Here is a 12,013-nt window from a genome sequence, read left to right as displayed (position 1 = left end):
GAGTCACCACATACAAGAATCAAGCGGAATGGTCAACGAGAAAGAGCCGACGAAAATATTTGAAGATAATTCGGCTTGTGTTGCTCAACTCAAGGAAGGCTACATTAAGAGCGACAGAACAAAACACATCCCTCCAAGATTTTTCTCGTACGTAAGGGAGCTCGAGAAAAATAAAGAAGTGGACATTGAGTATGTACGGTCATGCGAAAATCCGGTTGACTTGTTCACCAAAGCTCTTCCGACTACAACATTCCGAAAACATGTCTACGGTATTGGAATGCGGTATTTGCGTGACCTATGATGAGAAAGCTACGTCTACTATCTCAGGGGGAGATTACGGCAGTGTACTCTTTTTCCCTTGTCATGGTTTTTGTCCCAATGGGTTTTTCCATGACCAGGTTTTTAATGAGGCATTACGTAATACAATTTGGATAATCAATGGGGAGTGTTAAAGATAAGAACACAAATATAAAAATAATTATCCAAATCCATCCCTATCTGAAATGACCGACTACATATTTTATTAGTTTCTCTTCTTGTAAATATCTAATTATGACCGACTTGGTCATACTATAAATAGAGTGAATACGAATGAATAAGATGTAAGTCTTTCAACTGATAACATCATCTCTCTCACTCACGTCAACCATCTTTCTTTTTATACACAAATTATATAAATACAAACACTACCTCACTTATATTATACAACAAAAACTAAGTTTTTAAATCTTCTTAAACCTCTAGTCCTGACCATTTTGGTGTATTTAAGTATTTCACAATGGGTAATGACCAAAACACCCTCGCTTTCCTCCAACCTTCACATTTGAAAATCCCCCAAGCCACCGTTCTCTCTTTGCTGCTCACTTTCGCTGAAACTAGTTTTAGAAAAAGACAAAAATAGCACTAAATCAAGTTTTTGTTCCCAAACTAGCACTCAATGTCAAAAGTCACAAAATAGCACTTAATGTTTTATCAAAAGTTACAAATTTAGGGTTTAGAGTTAAAGGATGGGGTTTAAAATTTAGGGTTTAGGGTTTAGGGTTTAGGGTTTAGAGTTTAGGGTTTAGAGTTTAGGGTTTAGAGTTTAGAGTTTAGGGTTTAGGGTTTAGGGATTAGGGTTTAGGGTTTAGGGCTTAGAATTTAGGATTTAGGGTTTAGGGATTAGGGTTTAGGGTTTAGGGTTTAGAATTTAGGGTTTAGGGTTTAGAGTTTAGGGTTTAGAGTTTAGAGTTTAGGGTTTAGGGTTTAGGGATTAGGGTTTAGGGTTTAGGGTTTAGAATTTAGGGTTTAGGGTTTAGAGTTTAGGGTTTAGAGTTTAGAGTTTAGGGGTTTTGAGTGCTATTTTTGTGATATAAACTTAGAAATGTGCTATTTTGGAAACTTATAAATCTACGTTTGCCATTTTCACTGATCCTTCAGAGGCAAGTAGTTGATTGTTCTTGTTTCTGAAATCCCATTCCATTAAAGCATGGATTCGTTTCTGTTCATAACGATTTCGTTTTTCTCGTAACGTTTCTTCAATTTGTTTTGGACTCTAATGAAATAAAAATCGTTGCTTTATCTCATCTTTCATCTCCCTTTTGTTGTTGTGGAACGAAGACTCAACGAGACTCAGAAAATAAGCCACCTTTTTTTTTTTACTGTATCTCTAAGAAACCCTCTTATTTGTGTGGCAGGACTCTCTACAATCGCTGTTTGCACAAAAGTCACCATCTTTCCTGATCTTTCTAATAGGTCTCTGTTTATAAAAAAAAGCTACAGTGGGGTTTGTAATGGCGGGTGGGGAGGAGAAGACTCTTTCTCCAAAGGAGACTATACATCAAAAGTTTGGTGTCAAAGCAGGTTACATGATTGAGGAAGTCCATGTTTCTTCTCAGAACAGTTGTCTTTATCGATGCCACTTGCAGCTACCAGACTTTTCTGTTGTGTCCAATGTCTTCAAGAAAAAGCAGGATTCTGAACAATCAGCTGCTGAATTGGCTCTGGAGAAGGTATGCCTTTGGTTTCATCTCTCATCTTTATTTGTATCTTTGTTTTCTAAAAACTCGTTTGTGTTAAAGAAGACAATAATACTGTTAATGTTGCAGCTAGGCATTCACCCTCAGGATGATGATGATCATCATTTTACTGTGGAGGAAGGTTGGGATGATATTGTTGAACGCATCAAGTATATATTTTCTGACGAGGTTAGTAGCTCAAAAGTAGTTTCAAGGTTTCCATATACTTTTTATATACTAAGTTTCAATAGCAATTTTGAAATACATTCTCTTTGTATGATTATCTAGCTTAAGGTTAACCTATAAGGGCTATTGGCATTATTAATGTCTTAAGTTGTTTGCCATTGCAGTTTCTTTCATCTGATCATCCTCTTGGAAGTCACCTTAGAGCAACATTGCTAAGGGATGGTGAACGTCGTGGATCAGTTCCTGTTTCTGCCATCGCTGCATTTGATGCAAAGATTAACAGTCGCTGTAAAGTGATTAATCCTTCCGTGGATCAAGATCCTATCTTGGCCATGTCCTATGTGATGAAGGCTGCTGCAAAGTTATCGGATTACATTGTCGTGTCTCCACACGCAGCTTCACTCCGAAGGAAAAGTCCATACCCTCCAGCAATCATAGAAGGACTTGCTACTCATGTAGAAAGCATAAAAATTGAGGCTGTACATATAAAATGTACCAAAAAGGATGAAGAAGTTGTTGAGCCGGTCCTTCTGGATGTTTCATCAGATCGGTATTACTTGGATACTATTGGTGAAAAGCTTGGTTTGAAGGATGCCAGCCAAGTGATGATATCCAGGGCGATTAGCAAAACTTTCTCTGGCTATGAGTGTAGGGTGTACTCTGCCATTCCTAAGCTGACGTCTTCCAATGATTTAAAAAAGTCTCGGAATGCAAAAGCAAGTTTTGTTAGTGGTCAAGATATTCATGGTGATGCAATCTTGGCATCTGTTGGTTACACAGGGAGGTCTCATGATCTTGAACATGACAATGTAACCTTAAAGTCATTTTACAGGTCCCTTTACCAACTTTTTCTTTTCAACATGTTTGGTTTTTTAGTTTGTGTATCTTATCATGTTTTTCGCTTGTGCAGGATATGTTGCGGTATGTCACCCAATGGAATCTGCAAAATCTCCAGAAAAGCGTTGATTGCTGCACAGCTGCCTCTATTATTCACCAGAGAGTCTAACTGGAGAGGTCCATTTCCCAGGGAGATTCTCTGCATGTTCTGTCACCAGCAACAACTAGCGGAACCGGTGTTTACTACATCTACAGCTCCTGCTAAGTCGATGTCTGACTTGTTAAGTTCCTTCAACAAGATAAAAGATGATTCGGACAATCAGTATTTGAGTAGAGGTAATTGGGAGATGCCAGGATCAGGGAAGGGGTATAGATGTGAAGTGAAGATTTTCTCAAAGTCACAGGATTTGGTTTTAGACTGTTCGTTGAAGAAGTTATATGAGAAGGAAAATGATGCTATTCAAAATGCTGCATTGAAAGCCCTCTCATGGTTTAGTATGTTTTTCGGCGACATGGATGTAGAATCCCTGGAAGCATGCTATACCGATGACGACCTGAATATTCAGTTTAATCAGAGGAATCGATTTAAAGAGACCTTTCCAAGCAGTAGAGTGTATGAGCTCCCCGAGATTATCAGAAACGGAGATTTGTATAAATCAAGGCGGTCCATGGGTATGATGCCATGGGAAAAGAAGCGTGTTCAAAATATAGCAAACGGTTCCTTGGTCAGCATATGCTATTCTGTGTACTTGAAAAAGGATGCTGAGTATTCAAAGAAAGGTAAATCTTTGAAAGAACTCATTGAAAGCAATGAAGGGATAGAGTTTGAGGTAGGGCATGGGTCTATGAATCCACATCTTGAATCAGTTGTTACTCAGATGTCTGTGGGTCAGTATGTTTGTTTCTCTACTGGATTGCCTGCTGAAGGCTTGGTTTTGGCGGCTGCCAATGATACTGCGAAAGCTCTCTCACTCTTGTCAGGTAATGCTTCAACATTTGTCTTGTAGGAAAAGAAAAACTTTATCGAACGTTGACATTTGTGCCTTCATTAGTGAACTTAGGACTAGAAAATTCATGTTCTAGTATAAGTCCTCACTTTTAGTTTAAGAATCTCACCTTTAAGTTATGTAAGAATCTTACCTTTTAAGTCTTCTGTTAATTACTCTATTGCATCAATCTTTAAAAAAAATTAAAAATCTTTTGTTTTGGTTTTTCTCAAATGGTTATGTGCTTTTTCAAAGCTTTCGCTACTGTAAACACTGCATGAACTATAAATTAATACATATATTTGTGACTGTGACTAAGACGAGGGAGTTCTGAAATTGCTTTGAATATCCAGGTTTGGAATACAGTGTACTTTTGTTGGGAGTGAAGGGTCCAACAGAAGAACGAATGGAGAAGGCTAACATTGTTGAAAAGGTTGCAGAAGGCTTCTTCTTGCAGTCTCTTAAAGACTAGTCTTTGATAAAAAGAGTATCAACCAGAGTAGGCTTTAAAAGAGTTCATCAATAAACTCTCCCTGGTCTTTGATCTTCTAAAAAGTCCCCAAGTCTTGCCCTTTGTCTTTCTGGTGGTCATCAGCTGAAGAAGTTGGACACAGAGTCCCATTGATTTCCAAAGCACAAGAGATGTGAAGTACTTTAACTTATTAAGTTCGGATTGGTTTTTTCTCCTAGAAGTTTTCTCTTACAAAAAGATGAGGTCTCTAAGCATATGAACATGACCTGCATACTTATGTCCAAACTCTCTTTCGATATTTTTAAGGTTAGTAGCCAGTGGAATTTTTTAAGTTATTAAACAATCAAACTAAAACCATTGAACTACCTAAATGTATATTGTTTATGTATATAGACTTCAATAGTTTATGAATTTTGTTCAAACATGAACAAAGAAGATAGTGGATTGGGAATAATATTAAAATTTTGAAACAATTAATACAAGAAAAGAATAAAGGAACAAAACAAAAAAGAGAAGACTTTTTACACGATTCCACAACATGTAAATGACCAAAACACCCCTCTTTCCTCCCTCTAGAAACCCCAACACTCTTCCTCTCTCTCTGGCTGTTGTGTCCTCCTCTCCTCAGCGTAATTCTCTTTCTACATGCCCATTCCGCTAAACTCTTTAAAGGTATGTAGTTGGTTTCTAGGTTCATTATGTGTGTGTTTGTTGTGCAAGTTCTGGGCTTTTTCTGAAATTCAGTTTCATTGATTCATTCATTTCTGTTCATGACGATTCGTTCGTCTTAAACGATACTCAAAACCCCTGAAACGAAAAAAAATCGTTGCTTTACCCAGTTTCCTGTGTGTTCATCTCTCTGTTTCTCCATCGCATGTCCTTAAAAACTACCACATCAGTAACTGATTCGTTATCTGTGGCTCTGGTTCTAATTGTCAAGCTTAAAAATCAGATTTTGCACAAAAAGTTACAATCTTTCCTGATCTTTGACAATATTTACACTGACCCTTTGTTCGTCTCAGTGTATTAAACGAAGCTACATTTGCGTTTTTTTTTGTGATGGCGGGTGGAGGGAAACATACTCTTACTCCAAAGGCAATCATACATCAGAAGTTTGGTGCTAATGCAATCTATACAGTTGAGGAAGTTAATGACTCTGCTCAGAGTGCTTGTCCAGGATTAGCAATACCTCAAAAAGGACCATCTCTCTTTAGATGCCACTTGCAGCTACCAGACTTTTCTGTTGTTTCAAATGTCTGCAAGAAGAAGAAAGATTCAGAACAGTCTGCTGCTGAACTTGCTCTCGACAAGGTATGGTTTGATCTTCTTATATATATTATCTTCTTTACTCTTATGTTAACGAAGATAGTACTACTCATGTTGCAGCTAGGGTTCCGTCCTCAGAATGATGATCTTACCGTGGATGAAGCTTGGGATGATCTCGTTGGACGCATTAAGTATATATTTTCTGATGAGGTTAGTAGATACATTGAAGAAAATTATAACTCATGAAGTGTTAGTGGCACTAATGTGTTGGGGTTGCAGTTTCTTTCAGCTGATCATCCTCTGGGAGCTCACCTTAGAGCTGCATTGCGAAGGAACGGTGACTGTTGCGGCTCGGTTCCTGTTTCTGTAATTGCTACGTTTGATTCAAAGATCAACAGTCGTTGTAAAATCATCAATCCTTCTGTGGAATCAGATCCGTTCTTGGTCGTTTCCTGTGTCATGGAGGCTGCTGCAAAGTTGCGGGACTTCATTGTTGCATCTCCGCATGAAGCTTCACTCCGAAGGAAAAATCCATACCCTCCAGCAGTTGTAGAAGCATTAGCTACTCAAGTATCTGATTCCGTAGATAGCAGAAAAGTCAAGGCTGTGTATATACCATGTAAGGGTGAGGAGATTGTTGAGTTGGATTCTGTCGATGTTTCCTCGGGCCGGTATTACTTGGATAGTATTGCTGAAAGGCTCTGCTTGAAGAATGGCAACCAAGTGATGATATCCAGGTGATTATATTTAATTTTTTTCAATTAATAAGTTAAGCTTTCTTGGTGTTAATCTTTTGGTTTTATTAACAGGACACTTGGCAAAGCTTCATGTGGCTCTGAGTGTAGATTGTACTCTCCTATTACTAAATTCAAGTCCTCAGAAGTCTCTGGAAGCTCAAGTGAAGAATCATCTCGTCGGAATGCAAGAGCAAGTTACATTTGTGGTCAAGAGATTCACGGGGATGCAGTCTTGGCATCTGTTGGTTACCGATGGAAGTCCGAGGATCTTGACTTTGATGATGTAACTGTAAAGTCATTTTACAGGTCTCTTTCCTCCTTACCAACTCTTGCTCACATCTTCTTTTAACATAAGGATTCTTAAGTAATGCATTTTTGGGGCTTGTGCAGGATATGTTGCGGTATGTCACCCAATGGCATCTACAAAATCTCCAGACAAGCAGTACTTGCTGCTCAGTTACCTGCTTCATTCACTACAAAGTCTAACTGGAGAGGTCCGTTCCCCAGGGAGATTCTCTCCATGTTCTGCCACCAGCACAGACTAGCAGACCCCGTCTTTGCTATCTCTACAGCTCCTGTGAAATCGTTGGCTGACGTATACAGATCTCACAAGAATTTGAAGGTCTCGGGAGGATCTGATGATGCAGACGATGAGAATTTAAGTAAGGAAAAAGAGGATGCACCAGGATTAGGGAATGGTTTCAGATGTGAAGTGAAAGTTCTTACAAAGTCCCAGGGTCTGGTTTTGGAGTGTTCACCGAAAAAGTTCTATGAGAAGGAGAACGATGCTGTTCAGAATGCTTCGTTGAAAGCTCTCTTATGGTTTAGTAAGTTTTTCGATGATATGGATGTTGTTGGATCAGATTCAGATGATGAAGAGGATATCAAATCTCCAAGCACTACTCATGCTTTTACAATCCCACCAAACCTCGGAAATGGAGACAGCTCAAGGACCAAAAACGTGCCATCGGTAGAAGAGAAGCGTGTTCCCTCTATAACAAACGGTTCTGTGGTTAGCATCTGCTATTCTTTGTCTTTGGAAGTGGATCCTGAGTTTTCGACTGATGGAGAAGTCAGGGAAGGCAACGAAGAAGATATGGAGTCCGAGGAGGATGCTGAATATTATGAGCCATCAATAGATCTCATTGAAAGCCATGAAGAGATAGAGTTTGAGATTGGGACTAAAGCCATGAACCCACTTATTGAAACAGCTGTTACTCAGATGACTGTGGGTGAATTTGCTTCTTTCAATGCTACACTCTTTGCTGCTGCCGAAGCATTGATTCTGGCTGCTTCCAGCGATACTGCAAGGACACGCTACCTCCTATCAAGTAATGTTTCTAATGCTATCATTACTGCCTTCGCCAATGAACTTAGGTCTAGAAAGTTCTGATATAGTCTTATAGTAACCACCAAGCTTTACTTATATGTGTTAATAGACCAAAAGAGATGAAGTTTCCTTTGTGTTTTATGCAGAACATCCACAGTTGGTTTACAGTATAATTCTGTTGGGAGTGAAAGGGCCTAGTGAAGAGCGAATGGAGGCTGCTTTTTTCAAACCGCCACTTTCAAAACAGCGTGTGGAATATGCAGTTAAACATATAAAAAATTCATCTGCTTCTACTTTGGTATACTCTCTTGGTTGTTCAAGATAGTTAAGTCTCTATTTGTGAAAATCTGTGACAACTCTATTCTTGTGGCAGGCTGACTTTGGATGCGGTTCTGGTAGTTTATTAGACTCTCTACTTGACTATCCAACAACACTTCAAACCATTATTGGCGTTGACATCTCACCGAAAGGTCTTGCCCGTGCTGCTAAGGTATGCAAAATCATACACCACCGGTTTTTATTCCACTCTTGGACTAAACTTGATGAGACTAATGCGTTTGCACTCTTTAGTCATGATTTTTGTGTAATCGAGTAGAGATGGTTTATTGACTTCTGTTTGTGTGTTTCTATTTTAGATGCTACATGTAAAATTAAATAAGGAAGCTTGCAACGTCAACACTGCGACGCTTTATGATGGTTCCATCCTCGAGTTCGACTCCAGGCTGTATGACCTTGACATTGGCACTTGCTTAGAGGTCCCCTCCTATTATATTTTTGTGCATTTTCATCATAAAGCAATCTGTCTGGTTTTGCGTTACAAATAGCCTGTTCTGAATGTGTAGGTTATTGAGCACATGGAAGAAGATCAAGCCTGTGAGTTTGGTGAAAAGGTTCTAAGCTTGTTTCGCCCGAAGCTTCTGATAGTCTCAACACCAAACTTCGAGTACAACACAATTCTCCAGCGGTCTACTACACCAGAAAACCAAGAAGAAAACAAATCTGAGTCACAGCTTCCCAAATTCAGGAACCATGACCACAAATTCGAGTGGACAAGGGAACAGTTTAACCACTGGGCTACTAAACTTGCGGAACATCATAACTACAGCGTCGAGTTCAGTGGTGTTGGTGGGTCTGGTGAAGTAGAACCAGGGTTTGCTTCTCAAATAGCTGTGTTTAAACGGGAAGCTTCAGCTGTTGAGAGTGTAGCAGAAGGACAGCCTTATAAAGTCATATGGGAATGGAAGAAAGGCAATGGAGAAAAGAAAGACTGATTGGATCTTTTGGATTAGTAGAAGATTTTGCAAGCGATGTGATGATGTGTTCATCTATATATAAAAACTCAAAAGCTTGTTTTAGTTCTTTTGCCTTAGCTTCCGTAGATTAACCCATGGTGTGTTGTTTACTGTCTCTAGTCTAGTCTACTGAAAATGATGGGAACTAAACTACCATTTTGGCCCAGCAAGTATGTTTATTTATATTAAAGTCCCTGAACTTGTTATCATTGTCTCACTTCTCGAAAGCTGACTTTTCCAAGCAAATGCATTTGCCTTCTTGATCTGGAAGATCTCTGAGGAAGACGAGTTTTAGGCTTTAGAGGCAGAGGTTTAAGATATTTGTATGTACCGGTCACAAAGTGTTTGGTCAGGGTAATTGTGGAGGCTTGACAATGAAATGTTTTCATAGACAAAACAAAGAAGAATATGTATAAGGGGCACTCTAGAACAAATCTTAGTTTTTCATTTTTTAGAATAGATTCAGTAACAGAACACACCAAAGCACAAAAGACAGAAAATTCAAACATAAAACAGAGATAAAAGACTTGTTGCTTGTATGAAGCCTTACAAAGTAGTACTAGTAGTAGTAATCACTAATGTCTTCTTAAGCTTCTTCCTCATACTCTTCTTCGTCCTCCTCGTACTCTTCTTCACCCACTGTAGCATCCTGATATTGCTGGTACTCTGCAACAAGATCGTTCATGTTACTCTCAGCTTCCGTGAACTCCATCTCATCCATTCCTTCCCCTGTGTACCAATGAAGGAAAGCCTTTCTCCTGAACATAGCAGTGAACTGCTCACTCACACGCCTGAACATTTCCTGTATCGAAGTCGAGTTCCCTATGAAAGTCGACGCCATTTTCAAACCCGTGGGAGCTATATCGCAGACGCTTGACTTCACGTTGTTCGGAATCCACTCAACAAAGTAGGATGAGTTCTTGTTCTGGACGTTCATCATCTGCTCATCAACTTCTTTGGTACTCATCTTCCCACGGAACACAGCAGAAGCTGTCAAGTAACGGCCGTGGCGAGGATCAGCTGCGCACATCATGTTTTTGGCGTCCCACATCTGTTGGGTTAGCTCAGGGACGCTTAAGGCGCTGTATTGTTGAGACCCTCTTGACGTCAGTGGCGCAAAACCCACCATGAAGAAGTGGAGCCTTGGGAAAGGGATGAGATTCACAGCGAGTTTTCTGAGGTCGGAGTTTAGTTGACCAGGGAAACGGAGACAGCATGTGACACCACTCATGGTAGCTGAGATGAGGTGGTTAAGGTCACCAACTAAACAACACCACACAAGAACAAGAACAATGTCAGAGTACAATCACACGAAACATTGGAAAACAAGAGGTTTCGTAAACTCACAAGTGGGATTAGAAAGCTTCAAGGTGCGGAAACAGATATCGTAGAGAGCTTCGTTATCCAAAACCATACATTCGTCAGCATTCTCAACAAGCTGGTGAACGGAGAGTGTAGCATTGTACGGCTCAACGACGGTGTCGGAGACCTTAGGAGAAGGGAAAACCGAAAAGGTCATCATCATACGGTCAGGATACTCCTCCCTTATCTTAGAGATAAGAAGAGTCCCCATCCCAGAGCCAGTTCCTCCTCCCAAAGAATGACACACTTGAAAACCTATTCCACAAAATCAATCACGAATCCAAATCAAGAACATCATAAAGATCTAGATTCCAAGCAAATGAGATTCCGTCAACTTAAAACCTAGAAAACGAAAACGCGTAATCTCTCTCACCTTGAAGACAATCGCAATTCTCAGCTTCCTTCCTCACAACATCAAGCACCGAATCAATCAACTCAGCTCCCTCAGTATAATGCCCCTTCGCCCAGTTATTCCCGGCGCCGGACTGCCCAAACACGAAGTTATCGGGCCGGAAAATCTGACCGAACGGCCCGGATCTGAGGGAATCCATCGTCCCAGGCTCCAGATCCATGAGCACGGCGCGTGGGACGTACTTGCCTCCGCTGGCTTCGTTGTAATAGACGTTGATCCTCTCGAGCTGGAGATCCGTTTCGCCGCAGTACTGACCGGTGGGGTCGATGGCGTGCTCGCCGCAGATGACTTCCCAGAACTTGGCACCGATCTGGTTTCCGCACTGGCCTCCTTGGATGTGAAGGATCTCTCTCATTTTCTCAGCAGATTTTTTTTCTCGAGAAAATGTGGGAAAATTTGGCGACTCGCTTCTTCGCTGTTTAGGTTTTGAATTATTGAGGGGTGTAAAAAAGAAAGAATTCTTTGAATTTAGTAGTAATCTGCTATATATATAGTTTACGTCCCTTTTGTTAAAAATTCTTTTATAATTTACAGTATGATCCTTTAACTTCTTTTTATCTTTAAATAATACCGTGATAGTTTCTATCGCTCTTTTCGATTTGGTTTCTTTATGTGCTGTATGACAGCGAGTCCAAAACAAAAATATCTTTCGGTAGATATTTTGTTATTAATATGAAAATTAAAAAGACTCGTGAAAAGCTATAAAGGCAAATAGTTTTCTAAGTTTTTTTTTTTAAATTGCACATGGTATCCTAGGTCGTTGAGTTATGATTTTTTTTAGTTATTATTTTCCTGGATATGAGATTAAAGACTAAAAGATTAGATTTAGCGTGATTAGGTGGATTTTCCTTTGTTGTTTCGAACTAATTAATCAGTACACCATTTTTAAGAAAGTACTTATTAAGCAAATCCACCCATAATAATCTACTTTTGCTGATTATAGAAGTTCGAAATAAATGGATTACAGGCCAATGCCAAGAGTTCGCCAACCCACAAAAATGCTTAATATAGATTATATAAATTATCGTTAGACAAATATATAACCGTAAGAATCTTAAAATAACTACAACCGATTAAGCATGCCAATGTCCAAAAAATATAATTGCGGATGAATATTTTGGTTTTCAGTTTAGTTA

General features: G+C 39.5%; 3 protein-coding genes across 4 annotated transcripts; 2 read left to right on the top strand and 1 right to left on the bottom strand.

Annotated features, from left to right (window-relative positions):
• The first annotated feature begins 622 nt into the window (after positions 1–622).
• LOC106295193 (small RNA 2'-O-methyltransferase) lies at positions 623–4,815 on the top strand. 2 transcript variants are annotated; one of them, XM_013731066.1, is made up of 6 exons: positions 623–782; positions 1,677–1,991; positions 2,088–2,186; positions 2,348–3,015; positions 3,094–4,001; positions 4,360–4,815. In XM_013731066.1, exons 2-6 carry the CDS (start codon positions 1,773–1,775, stop codon positions 4,476–4,478), a joined length of 2,013 nt encoding a protein of 670 aa, XP_013586520.1. In that variant the 5' UTR covers positions 623–782; positions 1,677–1,772; the 3' UTR covers positions 4,479–4,815. The 2 variants fall into 2 exon arrangements, with proteins under 2 accessions (XP_013586520.1, XP_013586596.1); XM_013731142.1 differs by lacking the exon at positions 623–782 and having other exon boundaries at positions 1,371–1,991.
• Positions 4,816–5,046: 231 nt separating this feature from the next.
• On the top strand, positions 5,047–9,316 carry LOC106306076 (small RNA 2'-O-methyltransferase). The gene is made up of 10 exons (XM_013742547.1): positions 5,047–5,150; positions 5,501–5,789; positions 5,865–5,954; positions 6,024–6,481; positions 6,554–6,787; positions 6,872–7,812; positions 7,958–8,109; positions 8,185–8,301; positions 8,447–8,566; positions 8,654–9,316. Exons 2-10 carry the CDS (start codon positions 5,538–5,540, stop codon positions 9,080–9,082), a joined length of 2,793 nt encoding a protein of 930 aa, XP_013598001.1. The 5' UTR covers positions 5,047–5,150; positions 5,501–5,537; the 3' UTR covers positions 9,083–9,316.
• A 210-nt stretch (positions 9,317–9,526) lies between these two features.
• LOC106306087 (tubulin beta-9 chain) lies at positions 9,527–11,330 on the bottom strand. Its single transcript, XM_013742559.1, has 3 exons — positions 10,839–11,330; positions 10,451–10,720; positions 9,527–10,366 (listed from the first exon to the last, which is right to left on the bottom strand). Exons 1-3 carry the CDS (start codon positions 11,230–11,232, stop codon positions 9,690–9,692), a joined length of 1,341 nt encoding a protein of 446 aa, XP_013598013.1. The 5' UTR covers positions 11,233–11,330; the 3' UTR covers positions 9,527–9,689.
• Between the last annotated feature and the right edge of the window lie 683 nt (positions 11,331–12,013).

Source organism: Brassica oleracea, chromosome C1, assembly GCF_000695525.1.
Source record: "Brassica oleracea var. oleracea cultivar TO1000 chromosome C1, BOL, whole genome shotgun sequence".
In the NCBI taxonomy this organism is placed as follows: Eukaryota; Viridiplantae; Streptophyta; class Magnoliopsida; order Brassicales; family Brassicaceae; genus Brassica; species Brassica oleracea.
The sequence above is the reverse complement of the archived record's forward strand: the minus strand, read 5'-3'. Positions and strand labels throughout refer to the sequence as shown.